Raw genomic sequence first — 13,768 nt, 5'->3', positions numbered from 1 at the left:
CTAATCTCAAAGCCTAAACAACTAGCAAGCTCACAGTTCAAGGGCTAGGAGCAGTCTGGCAGCAAGTAGCTGATCCTCTCCAATGTTACAATGGGACCTGGCATACGCAAATGTCATTGCAATGTCCTAGTTGCCACTGGTTTAGCTACCCTGATATCAGAAGGTTTGGGAAAGGCAGGTGCATGCTAAAAGGGATTTGAGAATTTGAATGCTACAGCAAACAAGTAACTTCTGACAACTTATGCCACATCAATAAGGTCTATGACATGGATTTTCAAAGATACTTTTTGCTTGCAAATAGCTTGAGTGGTTTCATAGCTTTTCAGTACAAATAGAGACAAGGAGGCCAATTTCTTCTTATGGGGCAATAACCAAATGGGACATATATGGGCAGCCAAATTCTGCAGAGCTGGCCGTTATTTTCATATTCTTCACCCACAAAACCCAGTTCACCCCATCAGCCCCTCATTATTATTAACAGTATTTATATACCGCTTTTCAACAGAAGTTCACAACACGGTTTACAGAGAAAATCAAACAACTAATGGCTCCCTGTCCCAAAAGGGCTCACAGTCTCAAAGATACAAAACACCAGCAGACAGCCACTAGAAAAGACACTGCTGGGGTGAGGAGGGCCAGTTAATCTCCCACTGCTAAATAAAAGAGGAGCACCCACTTTATCCCTTTGTTCAGTTCAACTTCTCTGTTTCAGAAAGCATTCAAGGTTCATCGCAGATACTAGAGCTACTTAGGAGACTCACAACCCAATCTTATGCATGTCTACTCAGAAGTAAGTCCCATTAGAGTCAATGGGGCTTACTCCCAGGAAAGTGTGCATAGGACTGGGCTGATAGTCACGTGACAGCCAGTCTACTACCAGAGACCACCGGTCACGTTCTGAAGCAGGCAAATGGCTGGAGAGCAGGATGTCACACCTATATCATCTAATCAATTGCTCACTAGGATTCAGTCAACCAGAAACTACTTTTGCCTCTACAGAAGAGAAATGTATACCAAATGCAGAAGAATTTGGAATTAAGTGTGTGGCCCCACAGGAGTTCAGAGAAACAGCACAAGACTTACCAGGGATTTGGGAAAGGCCAAGGAAGAAAAATGACTAAAGATAACAAATATTCCAGCTTGGCTAAACAGCAAGTGTACAAGCTTTCAAAGCATTATCTAGGCAAGGGTGGAGGAAGGTTCCCAAAAACACTTGATAGAAGAGGTTCACATTGTAACAGAAACCTTGTCTTATGGTTGTTTCTCCTCCCTGTTGTCATCATGGAAGATCCCTCTAGCAACTACTGCAACAAATGCTCACATCCAAAAAGAGTTTTTTTTTTTATTTTTCTCATTTATTTTCATGAGATTTGCAGCTGGGAGTCACAAGGAGTCAGTACCACGTAATTGGACAGCACTTTCAGAAAGACTCAAGGGATCACAGCTTGAGAGCCTTAGTTTTGCTTGATACAAAAGGACGCAGCTAGAATAAGACAGGATTTTATACAACAACAAAAAATTCCCAGCTGTGAGCACAAACCAATCAAAATTAAGAACTCTGAAAGCAGTGAGGCTTAGCATTTAAGAGTATTAAGCATGTGCTGGGTGCTTTAGTCAATAAGAATAAAGATCATCTCCCAAAGGAAAAAGACATCACTTGAGGAGCTGCCTACAAACCATCTGTGGTAGAATATACGTATCTGAAGCAACAATCCTATCACAACTCACAAAGGGGAAAAACTGAACCAAATACTCTGTCTCTTCATGGTGAGCACAAGCAGCATGTAAGAACATCAACCACCAAAGGTCCATCTGGACTTTCAACAGAGGCCAGCCAGATGCCCCTGAAGAACTCATAAGCAGCACATTATGTAATAGCGATGTACTATTGTTTGTCCCTAAGGTCCTGCAGTCAGGAACATGCCATCTCTAACCATAGTTGCCCCATTTTATTTTTAATGACTCATTTTTATAGACACCAATATACCTATCACCAATGAATTTGTCTAATCCTTTTTAAGAGGCATCTAACCATGGTGATAAATTCCATAATGTAATTATGCCTTTGGCGAAGAAGTACTTCCTTTTGTTATCCTGTACTATAGAGTGGGAAGGAAGAAAAAATGGAGCCTTGGGTTCTTTTTACAGTGTCTGAACCACAAGAATAATTACCATTCCAAGACAGGATAGGGATACTGCAAGTTTCCTACAATTAGAGATGAAAATTATACCCAAACCTTAATTATATACCGTATTTTTCACGCCATAAGACGCACCTGACCATAAGACGCACCTAGTTTTTAGAGGAGGAAAACAGGAAAAAAAATATTCTGAACCAAATAATATAATAAAATATTTAATAAACTATAACAGAATAACATTTGAACCATGTAAAGTGAACAGCAGTCAACAGTGGCATTAAGAACCATTATCACTGTCATTAACAAATGTAGAGACTTAAAGGTTTGAGTACTCTAGTTTTCTGGAAACCCCAAGAACTCATCATCGCTAGAGTCAGAATTTATGAAGCTCACAAAAGCAGGTGCACACAAATAAGGGATCACATTATCTTTCTGCTACAATGATGTTCTGCCAAATCCCAATCCACTGGGCCTTGTGCCCGCTTAAGGCTGATCAGTCCTCCTTGTGCAACTCACCAGTGCAGCAAGCAAAAGTGAGTCCAGTTCCAGTCCACAGATGCCAAGTAAATCAGTCCCATCAATCAGAGTTGCCAAATCAGAGTCCAGAACCAATAAGCCAAATTACAGTCCAAGGTCAGTCAAATCCATCAGGGTATCCAAGTCCAGTCACAATCCACAGTCAGATTCCAAATTCAATAAACCCAGTCTCCTCTCCTACCTCCAACCTGCACTCCTTCAAAACCCACAAACCCTTTCTGCCTCAGGTACTCCTTCTATCCCTGAGGGCCCTATTGCCTTCCAGTGGCTGCAGCTATGCAGCACAGTCTGCTGAATGCCCAGGCCTTACCCTTAAAGGGGCCACTGCTGACACCACATCTAACTCCTCGCCAGTTCTTCCGTGATTCCAATACAAATGAACAAGTGGAAAGTCCAACCACAACTTGAATTCTCAAGACACAACAAACCTCTGGATTTATGGTGAGAACCGAGCCTTACCTGGGGCTTGTGCAATAAGCAAACACTGGCATTCTGACCAAGGAGACAGTTTTTTCTTTGTGATGGGGGGGGGGTGTTTCATTCAGATGCTGGATGAGGTGAGTGAAAGCGCCCCTCCCCTGCTGTGTGAGTGAGTGTGGGGGGGGGCAGAGCATCTGTGTGTGTAAGAGAAGGGGGCAGCCTGTGTGTGAGGGGAGGGAAGTGTTTGTGTTGCAGAGACGTTGTGATGCTCCAGGCTTGGGGTGGGGGGAAAGAGAGGCTGTGATGCTCCAGGCTTGGGGGGGGGAAGGCTTTCCTGGGAGTAAGCCCCCCTGACTCTAATGGGACTTACTTCAGAGTAGGCATGCACAGGATTGGGCAGTGAGACTGCCATCCCACCCACACTTTCCTGGGAGTGAGCCCCACTGACTCTGAGACTTACTTCTGAGTAGCCTCTGACTGGGAAGCGGAGCAGAGCAAGCAGGCAGGGGCAGGGCCAGGGCCAGGGCTGGGGCGGAGTTTTTTTGTTTTTTTTTTGCAGTATTCGCTCCATAAGACGCACACTTTTTTGGGGGGGGGAAAAGTGCGTCTTATGGAGCGAAAAATACGGTACCAAGAGGCGAGAAACTGGATAGTGTCGCTCCCATTAGACCTGAGACAGGACAGTGCAGTTGAAGGAGAAGCTCTTCAGCAAGCACTCTGGGGGCAGACACAACAGTTCTATGAAGCCACTTAATCAATAAGTCTGCTTTGAACCAGCTGCGCAAACCAGACTTGGAAGGGCTACATCAACTTTGAATATATGTTCAGAGGTGTATCATCTCCACTTACTGTATTTATCTCACAGCACAATCCTATGCATGTCTACTTAAAAGTAAGTCACTTTAAGTTCTATAAAACTTACTTCTAGGAAGTGTGTTTAGGATTGCAGCCTCACAGTCACAAAACTGGACATTCCAAGGTTGTGACAGATTCACCAGGAAGGACTGCAGCTCTTTTAAACTGGGAGAGGTCCAAAAACCTACAGTTAACTACCAGTTAAATGAACTTCTCATGAAAGTAAACAGACACTACAGAATTGTGAAAAGTCCTGCCCTGTTCATAAACCACTTAACTCACTGAAGCATTGCTGAAGGACGTACTTGGATTGGCTTGGAGCTGACAATAAGGCAGTGGTTTTTATATATTAGAGCCTGCCAAGCATCAGTCATGAGGACAGTGTACAAATGTGGCCCAGGGACAACCAAGTTCTTGCAGTGTAAGCACAGCTCCAGAATGGGTGGTGGTGGTAGTGAAGGGTTCCATTTTTTGACAACCCAACTGGCAAACATGTCCCAGCTACTCCAGGTCAGGTATGGTCACTCATGTGGATGCCCACGCAATAATTGCACTGGTGGCTGTTCACCTCTGCATGCTGCTCACAACTTTCATTCCTGACCATTATTCCATGTCTAATTCCCTCTTATCTACTGTACACATTCCTTCCTCTCTATCCTTCACCCTGACCTCCTCAGCATGTGGGTTAGCAACCACTTACCATTTTTAATACTGTTTTCTGACCTCTCCGCTGTGCCGTTGGCCACATGTTTCTCTGAGGGTCACAGGACATGCAGGTAGCTTTGTCTGGTGTGAGGTCTACTGAGCTGCTAAGCAACTTCTTGATTCAGCACTATGCAATGTACATCAGCTGCTTGACAGTTAACATGAGGGCAGTAGTGGAGCCAGCAGGGGGGCAAAGACTTACATGGCTCCAAAATGCACCACGTAAGCTGTCCCCCTCCTCACTCTAGGAACTTGTCCAGGAGCGAAAGCAACACGGAGGATGTTGCTTTCACTCCCTGGAATGGCCCCAAGAGCGAGGGGGAGGAGTAACTTACACAGCAATTTTTGGAGCCCTGCAGGACTTACAGCTCCACCTCCCCTGGCTCCTGACTACAGACTGAGGGTTTTATCACAAAAATAAGGTGACAGGAGAAGATGAACATTGCATAGGAAGCCATCTTCAACAGAGTCAGACTATTGTTCCATCTTGCTAAACTGCCTGATCTGCCAGTGATGGATGCAGAACCTCCTGCTTGCAAAACAGGTCTTCTGCAACTGAGCTACTGTCTCATCCCAATAGCTGCTGATGTCAAAGGCACAAATTCTAATTTGCTGACTCACCAGCTCAACCACCTTTCCTAGGGTACTGGTCTCAAGAGAAAGCAATGGATGAAAGTGTTACTCCTAAGCTACTAATATTTAACACCAACAACAAACTACAGCTCAGCAAGACAATGGGCTGGTTCCTCATAAGAGTGTCCTCCAGGACTCTAGTTTTCATACTGAATGCTGCCTAAGAAACAAACCAATCAGAAGCCAAATTTTGGTTTCTCATTTCAGCGCCAAACTGCTGCTCCAGGCTTCATTATGAAAGTCCGGTGTCCCCAAATCTTTTCACCTCTTCTTCCTGACTCACATAGAGCCACATAACACTGCAGAAAGCCATGAAATGATGGTAACTGTCCACACAAATGTCTGTGATAGGAGCCACAGGGTGCACCTATTATAAATTTTAAGGTTGTCAGTGTAAAAAGTGCCCCCTTTAAAGGCAAATCTAACTTTCATTAAAAAGTTAGCCCTGATAGATGTGCGCCCAAAAGTCAACATTCTAACCATCTACTGAAGTAAATTCTACCTTTTCTTCTGTCTCTTCATCCTAGAACAAGGTCAGCAGGAAGGATAGAAAAGAGAAAAACACCACCATGAATGTGCAATACCAAAAGCCTGGGTCCCTTTGGGGAGAAGGGCGGGGTATAAATAAAGTTGTTTATTATTATTATTATACCAGACATACTAGCAGCCCATGCAGGAAAGTAAGAAAAACACTAACTGTGCAATCCTAAGCATGTCTTAAGGTAAGCCTTAGTTAGTTCAATGGGATACTCCCAGGAAAGCATTAGCATATATAGAAGTGCAATCCAAGAGCATTTCTTTTCCTACTTCAACCTTAAGAGTTTGCCGACACAATTATTTACCATCAGACAATGCCAATAGAAAGTTTATTTAATCCCATGCATAGCTGCAGTACAAAAACATCTAGGGGCCAACGGAACCACATTCCATTGCTTTGAACCATCATCTGCCTGTTTTCCATCTGGCTTGTCAAGATTGTAGGTGTTTCCCTCCTCCTTGTGCACTCGTGTATACTTATATCATGCACTAGTGGCAGTCCAGTTTCACAATATAGAGGGAATTCCCAATTTATCACTAGAAAAAAGATACTCTAGTAAGACAGCAGACACCCAAATCTCTTTCCCACAAATTCTAGTGCACAGAGTAAGAAGAAAACCACAAACTCTAGGGACAGTTGTGTTGGTAGGAGAGAAACTGCTATAGTTAAATACATGTCCTATTGGGTTGAGTGACATTGATAGCATTTTAGATTCCGTACAAATGAGGGATAAACCTGTAGGATGTCTGACAACAGCAAAGTCAGGCCCTGTGTCTGCAAACACAAAGCCAAGCTAACAAGCCAAACAAGGTCAAGAAAAAGCTACTTTGATTCAAAAGGTAGAAAAAATTAAAAATCAGACAGCAAGAAAGTTCCATGGATATAAGAATCCAACTAGATGCCTCTACAGGAAACCCACAAGCATGATGTGAACTGCTGTTGCTCCCCAGCAGTTGGTATGCAGGGCCTTTGAAACTTCTGTGTGGCAGTCATGAGCAATAGCCATCGATAGACTTGCCCCCCCATGAATTTGTCTAATCTCCTTTCAAATCCATCTAAGACACTGGTCATCACCACATCTTTTGGGGGTGAATTCCATAAACGTAATATATAGATGTATTCATTTCTGGTAAGATAAAATTCAGACTGTAATCTTATTGTACACAATGGGCTTACTTTTGAGTAAAATAACTAACAATTTTCAAACACCTCTATAATATGTGTTGCATAAAGAAGTACTTTCTTTTGCCTTCCCTGAACATGCTACCAATTAATTCAACTAGATGACCTCATGTTTTAGAATAAGAAAAGGGGGGACAGACAAACTTCTCTATCCACACCATATACAGTTTTTGTAAGTCTCTACCATTTTCTTCTGCTACTTTTTTCCCTAAATTAAAAAACTTTTTACCTTTTCCTTTTGGTTGTCCCTCTTCTACTTCAGTGATATTTTTGAAATGGAGAGGCCAGCTGCCAGAATGATACACAGTAATTCTAATATGGCCACACCACAGATATGGACATTACAATACATTATATTACAATAAAGTAATTGTAATGTACAATACAAAGGTATTACAATACAGTATTTGTATAATACATTACAATACAAGCACAAGGCACTTTTATTTTCAATCCCTTTATTAATGAACCCTAGCATGGAATCTGCCATTTTCACAGTTGGGAGGAGTCTTTGAAGAGAAATATCGAAGTTAAGGATGAGTTCTAAAAGAGCCGAGTTAATATGATAATTATTAATGCACACATGATAATTTAGCAAGCAGTAACTTATTGCTGGCATCTCCTGGCAGGACAAAGTTCCAAACAACACAGTCCTAGAATGTGCTGGAATCCCTAGCATGTATGCACTGCTGAAACAGAGATGCCTGCGTTGGCTTGGTCATGTCGTGAGAATGGATGATGGCCGGATTCCAAAGGATCTCCTCCATGGAGAACTCGTGCAAGGAAAGCGCCCTACAGGTAGACCACAGCTGCGATACAAGGACATCTGCAAGAGGGATCTGAAGGCCTTAGGAGTTGACCTCAACAGGTGGGAAACCCTGGCCTCTGAGCAGCCCACTTGGAGGCAGGCTGTGCAGCATGGCCTTTCCCAGTTTGAAGAGACACTTGGCCAACAGTCTGAGGCTAAGAGGCAAAGAAGGAAGGCCCATAGCCAGGGAGACAGACCAGGGACAGACTGCACTTGCTCGCAGTGTGGAAGGGATTGTCACTCCCGAATTGGCCTTTTCAGCCACACTAGACGCTGTTCCAGAACCACCATTCAGAGCACGATACCATAGTCTTTCGAGACTGAAGGTTGCCAACAACAACTTACTGCAAAGTATATGTAACCATGTGGCAAGACCAGGCATCTGCTTTGTCTTGGGCCAAGTGATTCTCTTGCCAAGAGAATATTATGACACTTCAGCACCAGATCAGCTATCTAGGATCAACTTAGCAGGACATTAAGCTGAACATCAAGTGGTAGCACCCCTCCAACAGTAAATCATATGCGACCATATGTGTTCACCAGGGGCGTAGGTGGTAGGATTCTCTAACCTCCAGTTAGCACATCTAACAGGAGGAATGTCAGAACCACAGCCAGGTATTAGAAGACATGTTGCAGAGGGACAGGAGCAGCTGAAGGAACAAATTCACTCACAGACAGGTTTCTCACTGTCACCGGAGGCTTAGATTTCCATCCTGCATGAAGATGCTGTGTATCCCCTCTCACAGTTGAAAATTAAATCCCAGGTTGCAAGCTAGTTGTACCCACCTCTCCAGCTGAAGGGCTATGATGATTTTCTTCTGGGTGAGAATCGTGGTGAGCTCGTCGACCCATCTTTGCCACCTACGTATAGGAGAAAGAATACAACTATTCAGAAGGGCAGCTGTGGAGGCAGAGGTATGGCAAGATGGTCTAACTATGGTAAAAGATCTACCAGTTCCCAAGACAGTTCATGGACAGCTCCTGAAGAAAATGAATGATGAACCCAATATTAAGCATGTGCCCTGGAGCCCAAGAGGGCCTCACTCTCTTCTCTGGGATTATGGCAGCAGTGGGTTACTTGGTGCATGGTGGAGATCAAGCAGAAGCTGCATGGATGGAAAATACAAGGGACTACAAGGGCGGGACAGAAAGGTGTAGTCGAGAGGGATAGGGAAGAAAAAGTGAAAAGGCTTTGTTAGAGAAACAACAGGTATGACTGCTGGAGAGTCAAAAATGGAAATACCCATCAAGAAGGTTTTCATAGCTAAGTCCCATTGTGTTCAATTGGGCTTACCCCCTGGAAAACGTGCATGAAGAGACTAGCTTGAACATTAAGTTCCTGCTTCCACCATGATCAACCAGCCAGGGAAACTGCACTGGCCCCTTAAGGGGAGGCGCAGGGGATGGCAGCGACACAATCCCCAGGGTTGTGCCACTGCCAGGGAAAGAAGGGGTTTTTATACTCGTCAAAGTGAGTGCCAGCCTCTTGGGGGCGTGCTGGGAGTCCCAAGGAAGCCTCTGCAGGACTCCCCAAGCCTATTAACTAAAAACAGCAATCAGAAATCACTTCGTTTTCAATCGTGAAACCGGAAGCCATTTCTGATCTTTAGTTAATCAGACTTGGAAGTCTTCCCCAGCGCTCCCCATACCTATTAGCTTATAGGTAAGCTTCCCTGACACTCACTTTGGTGAGTACCAACCAACCCCCCCTTCTTTCTTTGGCAGTGGCACAATCCTGGAAATCATGTCACCGCCATCCCCCTGCCACTGCAAAAACTTACTGCAGTTCCAAAGTTCAAGTAGGTTTTTGAGAACAGCTGATCTTGTACTTTCAAAGTATGCAGGCCACCTGCTGACTCTATAAGCTTGCATGCTTATAGCAACCTGTAAAAGGATGAAGCACTTCGCCAATAAGCCTCAAGCAGTGTTAATGGTTTTATGGGGGGCAGATCCACGGATAACTGAATCCGCAAATACGGAAGGATGCCTGTAATTTTCTATCTTCAAATAGTCATTGTTAAGGATTAACTCAGGAGACTACACAGGAAGTATTTGAAAAGTATTATTAAGACTCTGACAATCCACTGTGCAATGTCTGCTCTAATTGTTAACTACTATGATGCAGGTAGCCCACCAGCCACATATCCCAAATGTGTGCCAAGTGTGTGACAGTCCCATTTTTGCAATCATAGGTAAACAGCCAAGCTAAGAAGTTTTTTAAACTTCTAGCAAGCCACTATATATGGGTAGTGAGCTGTTTTTGGTTTGGTGGGTCACAAGTTGCGCAGGCCTAGGCTAGACCCACTAAACCAGGGGTGCTCAATACCAGGGGTTCGCGATCTACCGGTCAATTGCGAGGCAAAATGAGTTGATCGCAGGCTTCTCTCCCGTCCACGCATCCCTGGGAGTGAGCCCCGTCCTGGGAGTGAGCTCCCTGGGAGTGAGCTCCTGTCCACGCATCCCTGGGAGTAAGCCCCGCCCTGGGAGTGAGCTCCGTTGACTCTACTGGGGCTGACTCGTGAGTAGACCTGGAGAGGAGCCGCTGGCAGGCTTCTCTCCCATCCACGCATCCCTGGGAGTGACGCATCCCTGGGAGCGAGCTCCTGTCCACGCATCCCTGGGAGTGAGCCCTGTTGACTCTACTGGGGCTGACTTACCTTTCCCCTGTTTTGCACTGGTATGTATGGAGATTTCCCCCCCCAACTTCCATCTGTTGGTTCTGTGTGCAAGGGGTTTTGCACTGGTCTTGCTGTGATGTCTATATAGAGATCTTCCCTCCCCCACACCTTTCCCCTGTTTTTGCACTGGTCTGTATAGAGATCTGCCCCCCCCCCACTTGTATTGGAATCGAGGAAGATCTGGTGAGGAGGTAGATGTGGTGTCAGCAGTGGCCCCTTTAAGGGTAAGGCCTGGGCATCCAGCACAGTGTGCTGCACAGCTGCAGCCACTTGAAGGCAATAGGGCCCTCAGGGATATAAGAGCACCTGAGGCAGGAAGGGCTCCACTTATTTATGTGAGTCAGCCTTTTCCTACATGAAGATCATTAAGTCCAAGTACTGTTTCACCATGACTGATGAACATTTGGAAGTGTACTTGAGGCTGGCTGTCAGCAGCTACTGTCCGGACTATGCATCCTTGGCTGATTCACTTCAGTGCAAGTCATCAAAGTAAACTCAAGTAATTACAAAAAATGTTTATAGTTAATTATGTTGTGTTGTGCAATATTGGCTCATGCGGTTACGCAAGGTACACCAACATACATTGTACACATAAATGTTATATGTTATGATGGCGCGAACATTGCCATCATACTCCTTAGATCTGGTAGATCTCCGGGCCTTGCTGGGTTTCAAAGTAGCTCTCGAGCCAAAAAAAGTGTGAGCACCCCTGCACTAAACAAAAACCAGGCAGAATACAGTACTGATGTGCTGCTGCCACAGACAATAAATCAGGGCCTTCAGCACAAAGTTGCATTTCAGCCAATGTGAAGCTTTGCTTTGCTGAAGTACACAATGTGTGCCTGGCCTTTCATTCTTTGCCCCACCTTTATTAGGATCCACTGGGAGTTATAGCGTAATAAACATTAAGACAAAACTAGACAGCAGTACCCACCCTTTCCCTAAGGAGCCTAGAAGACCTCTCTGCTGAGCCAACTTCCTGATGCAGAACCTTGCAAGCAAGGCTTACAGCACTGAGGCACTGCATGGGGCATTGTCCAGATGCAGTGAATCGAACAGATGTGGAGACCAGTGCATGTGCACTGCAGCTCCCACAATTTAAGAAAGTACATGTATCAGTCTTTCATAAAATCAGTCCCTAGTTTTCCTCCATATCAGCCTTCTAAGCAAGGTGGGCCATGCATCCCTCTGGGACACCTTAGGCAGGGTAGAATGCAATGGTACTTGATGAACCCTGAAAGTACAAAATCAGAAAGAGTTCCACTAACACCAAGAGTTACAGTTACTTAGTTAGACAGTGTTTTCTGGAATTCCAGGGGTGAGGTGCTGTTCCTCCACAAATAGGTGGATTTGTACTTGCCCAAACACTATTTTAAAGTCCCCTGGGGGTGGAGTTCAGTGGGTCCGGATGAAAAGCGCTTAATCTAATTCAGCATTTCTCAGTGTTTGTCCCCTGCTGTATCACTTTGTCGGTTCAACTATTAGAAGTACCAACAGAAGTAATTGATGATGTCATTACCATTCACTTCCTGATTTGGAGGCCAGGCGCAATGCGACAAACACCACTAAGAGGCCCAGGACAGATGGGACAGCTTTCCTGTGTGCACAAAGCACATGCTTGCCAAGCTGAGCCTCCTACTGCTGCCTGTCACACTGTATTGTTGGTCTTGCTGCCAGGCAGCGGGCCCTGTGTGTATCACCAGACACCACTTCAAGCACCACCGGTGGTACAAGTACCACTGGTTGAGAAACACTGATCTAATCCAATCCAGACTACAGCTCAAACATAGAAAGAAATAGGCATCATCAGACACAAAGGTCCTCTCTCTTTCCAGCATGCACCAAACTCCACTTGGTTTTAGCAAGGCTAAACTTTGCACAGGGCAACAGCTGCCAAGGGCAGAGCAGCTGTGATGCCAGGCTAACAATGACGCTAGGGAATTGGACAGATTTCTAGAAGAAAAGTCCACTGCAGGTTACAAACTACGATGCGTACATGCAACCTCCTGGTTTTAGAAGTAGGCTACCTCGAAGTGCCAGGTGCAAGGGAACAGCAACAGGATATGGGTATCTTGTTGTCTTGAGTGCTATATGAGCCATCTGGTGGGCCACTGTGAGATAGTGGACCAGAGGAGCCTTTGGCCTGATCCAGCAGGGCTCTTCTTACGTACTTATGTTAACAACTCATTTCACTCATCAGCTATGACATGCAGCAGGAGGTCTGCAGAGAAAGCAGTTACCTGACCATGCTAACCGGAAACACTATGGTGCCTACCATTGCCAAACACCTCTATCCACCCTGGCTAGTGCTGTAGTGCAGGGACATGCAGCGCATGGGGAGGCAGCTGAGGCAGAGCATCCCCACCAAAGTCCTTCAAAAAGTGCCACAGTGTGTTGGGTGTGCAAGCACACACAACCCACGCACTGTACATGCACACCTCACACACAGCACCGCTTTTCAAAGGACTTCTGTGGGGAGGCTCTGCCTCACCTGCCTCCCCACCTCACTGCACATCCCTGCATGTGGTGATGGGAGAAGCTGCAGGTGCATGCTTTCCCTTCAATGCAACTAGAAAAAGTGCTGAGACCCTCTTGAGCTGTCAACCACCACAGGGGACAGGGCAAGGCGGGTGAAAGGTCCTAGTTCATGCCTCCTACACTGCTCCCTGTCAGACCACCGGAGGCACTTTCTGCCCACCTTTTCTGCTGCCTGGATAACGGCAATGGCAGCACTAGGCAGAACCTGAACACCCTCAGCTGAGGGAGGCTGGAGTCAGGGGTGGGTGTATGGCCTTCCCCAACCTGTGGTGCCAGTGGGGAAGGGCACCCACTGGGATGGGTAGCAGTCCACGCATAGCCAGGAGCCCAGGTCTACCTTCCTGGAAGAGGCAGAATGGGAGCCCTGGTCTACCTAGCAGGCAGACCTGGGCTCCAAGTCTGGGTGGGAGCCCAGGTCTACCCACCCACCAAGTTCAACCTGGAGCCCAGGTCTACCCACCTGGCTGACCTGGGCTCTGGAGTAAAGGTAGTGCTCATGCCCCTGGCTGGAGAAGGGCAGCTCCTCGCCTGGGACACCAGTAGCCACCCACCCCCTGCTTGGAGATGAAGGGCTGCTGCGGGCCTTCAGGCCCAAGAGACAGGGTGGCCCCTTCCGTCGCCATGGTAACGCGGCCCACTCAGGCTCTTACCGCGCCTCCCGCCCTGCAAACCTCCTCGTCCAACTCCAGCTCGTCGTCCATCCTGCAAAGGCCGCCAAGCCGGAGGAGGATAG

The 13,768-nt window shown here is 46.1% G+C and overlaps 1 protein-coding gene across 1 annotated transcript in view; it reads right to left on the bottom strand.

Moving 5' to 3' along the window:
• Nucleotides 1–13,768, bottom strand: part of IFT43 (intraflagellar transport 43) — a 51,385-nt gene extending 37,617 nt beyond the window's left edge. The window contains exons 1-2 of the mRNA XM_066612092.1: nt 13,686–13,768; nt 8,606–8,680 (exon numbers count right to left, since the gene is read on the bottom strand). Of these exons, the coding sequence (XP_066468189.1) occupies nt 8,606–8,680; nt 13,686–13,736 (126 nt within the window). The 5' untranslated portion in view covers nt 13,737–13,768. The remainder of the gene's footprint in view (nt 1–8,605; nt 8,681–13,685) is intronic.

Source organism: Tiliqua scincoides, chromosome 1, assembly GCF_035046505.1.
Source record: "Tiliqua scincoides isolate rTilSci1 chromosome 1, rTilSci1.hap2, whole genome shotgun sequence".
Taxonomy (NCBI): Eukaryota; Metazoa; Chordata; class Lepidosauria; order Squamata; family Scincidae; genus Tiliqua; species Tiliqua scincoides.
The sequence above is the reverse complement of the archived record's forward strand: the minus strand, read 5'-3'. Positions and strand labels throughout refer to the sequence as shown.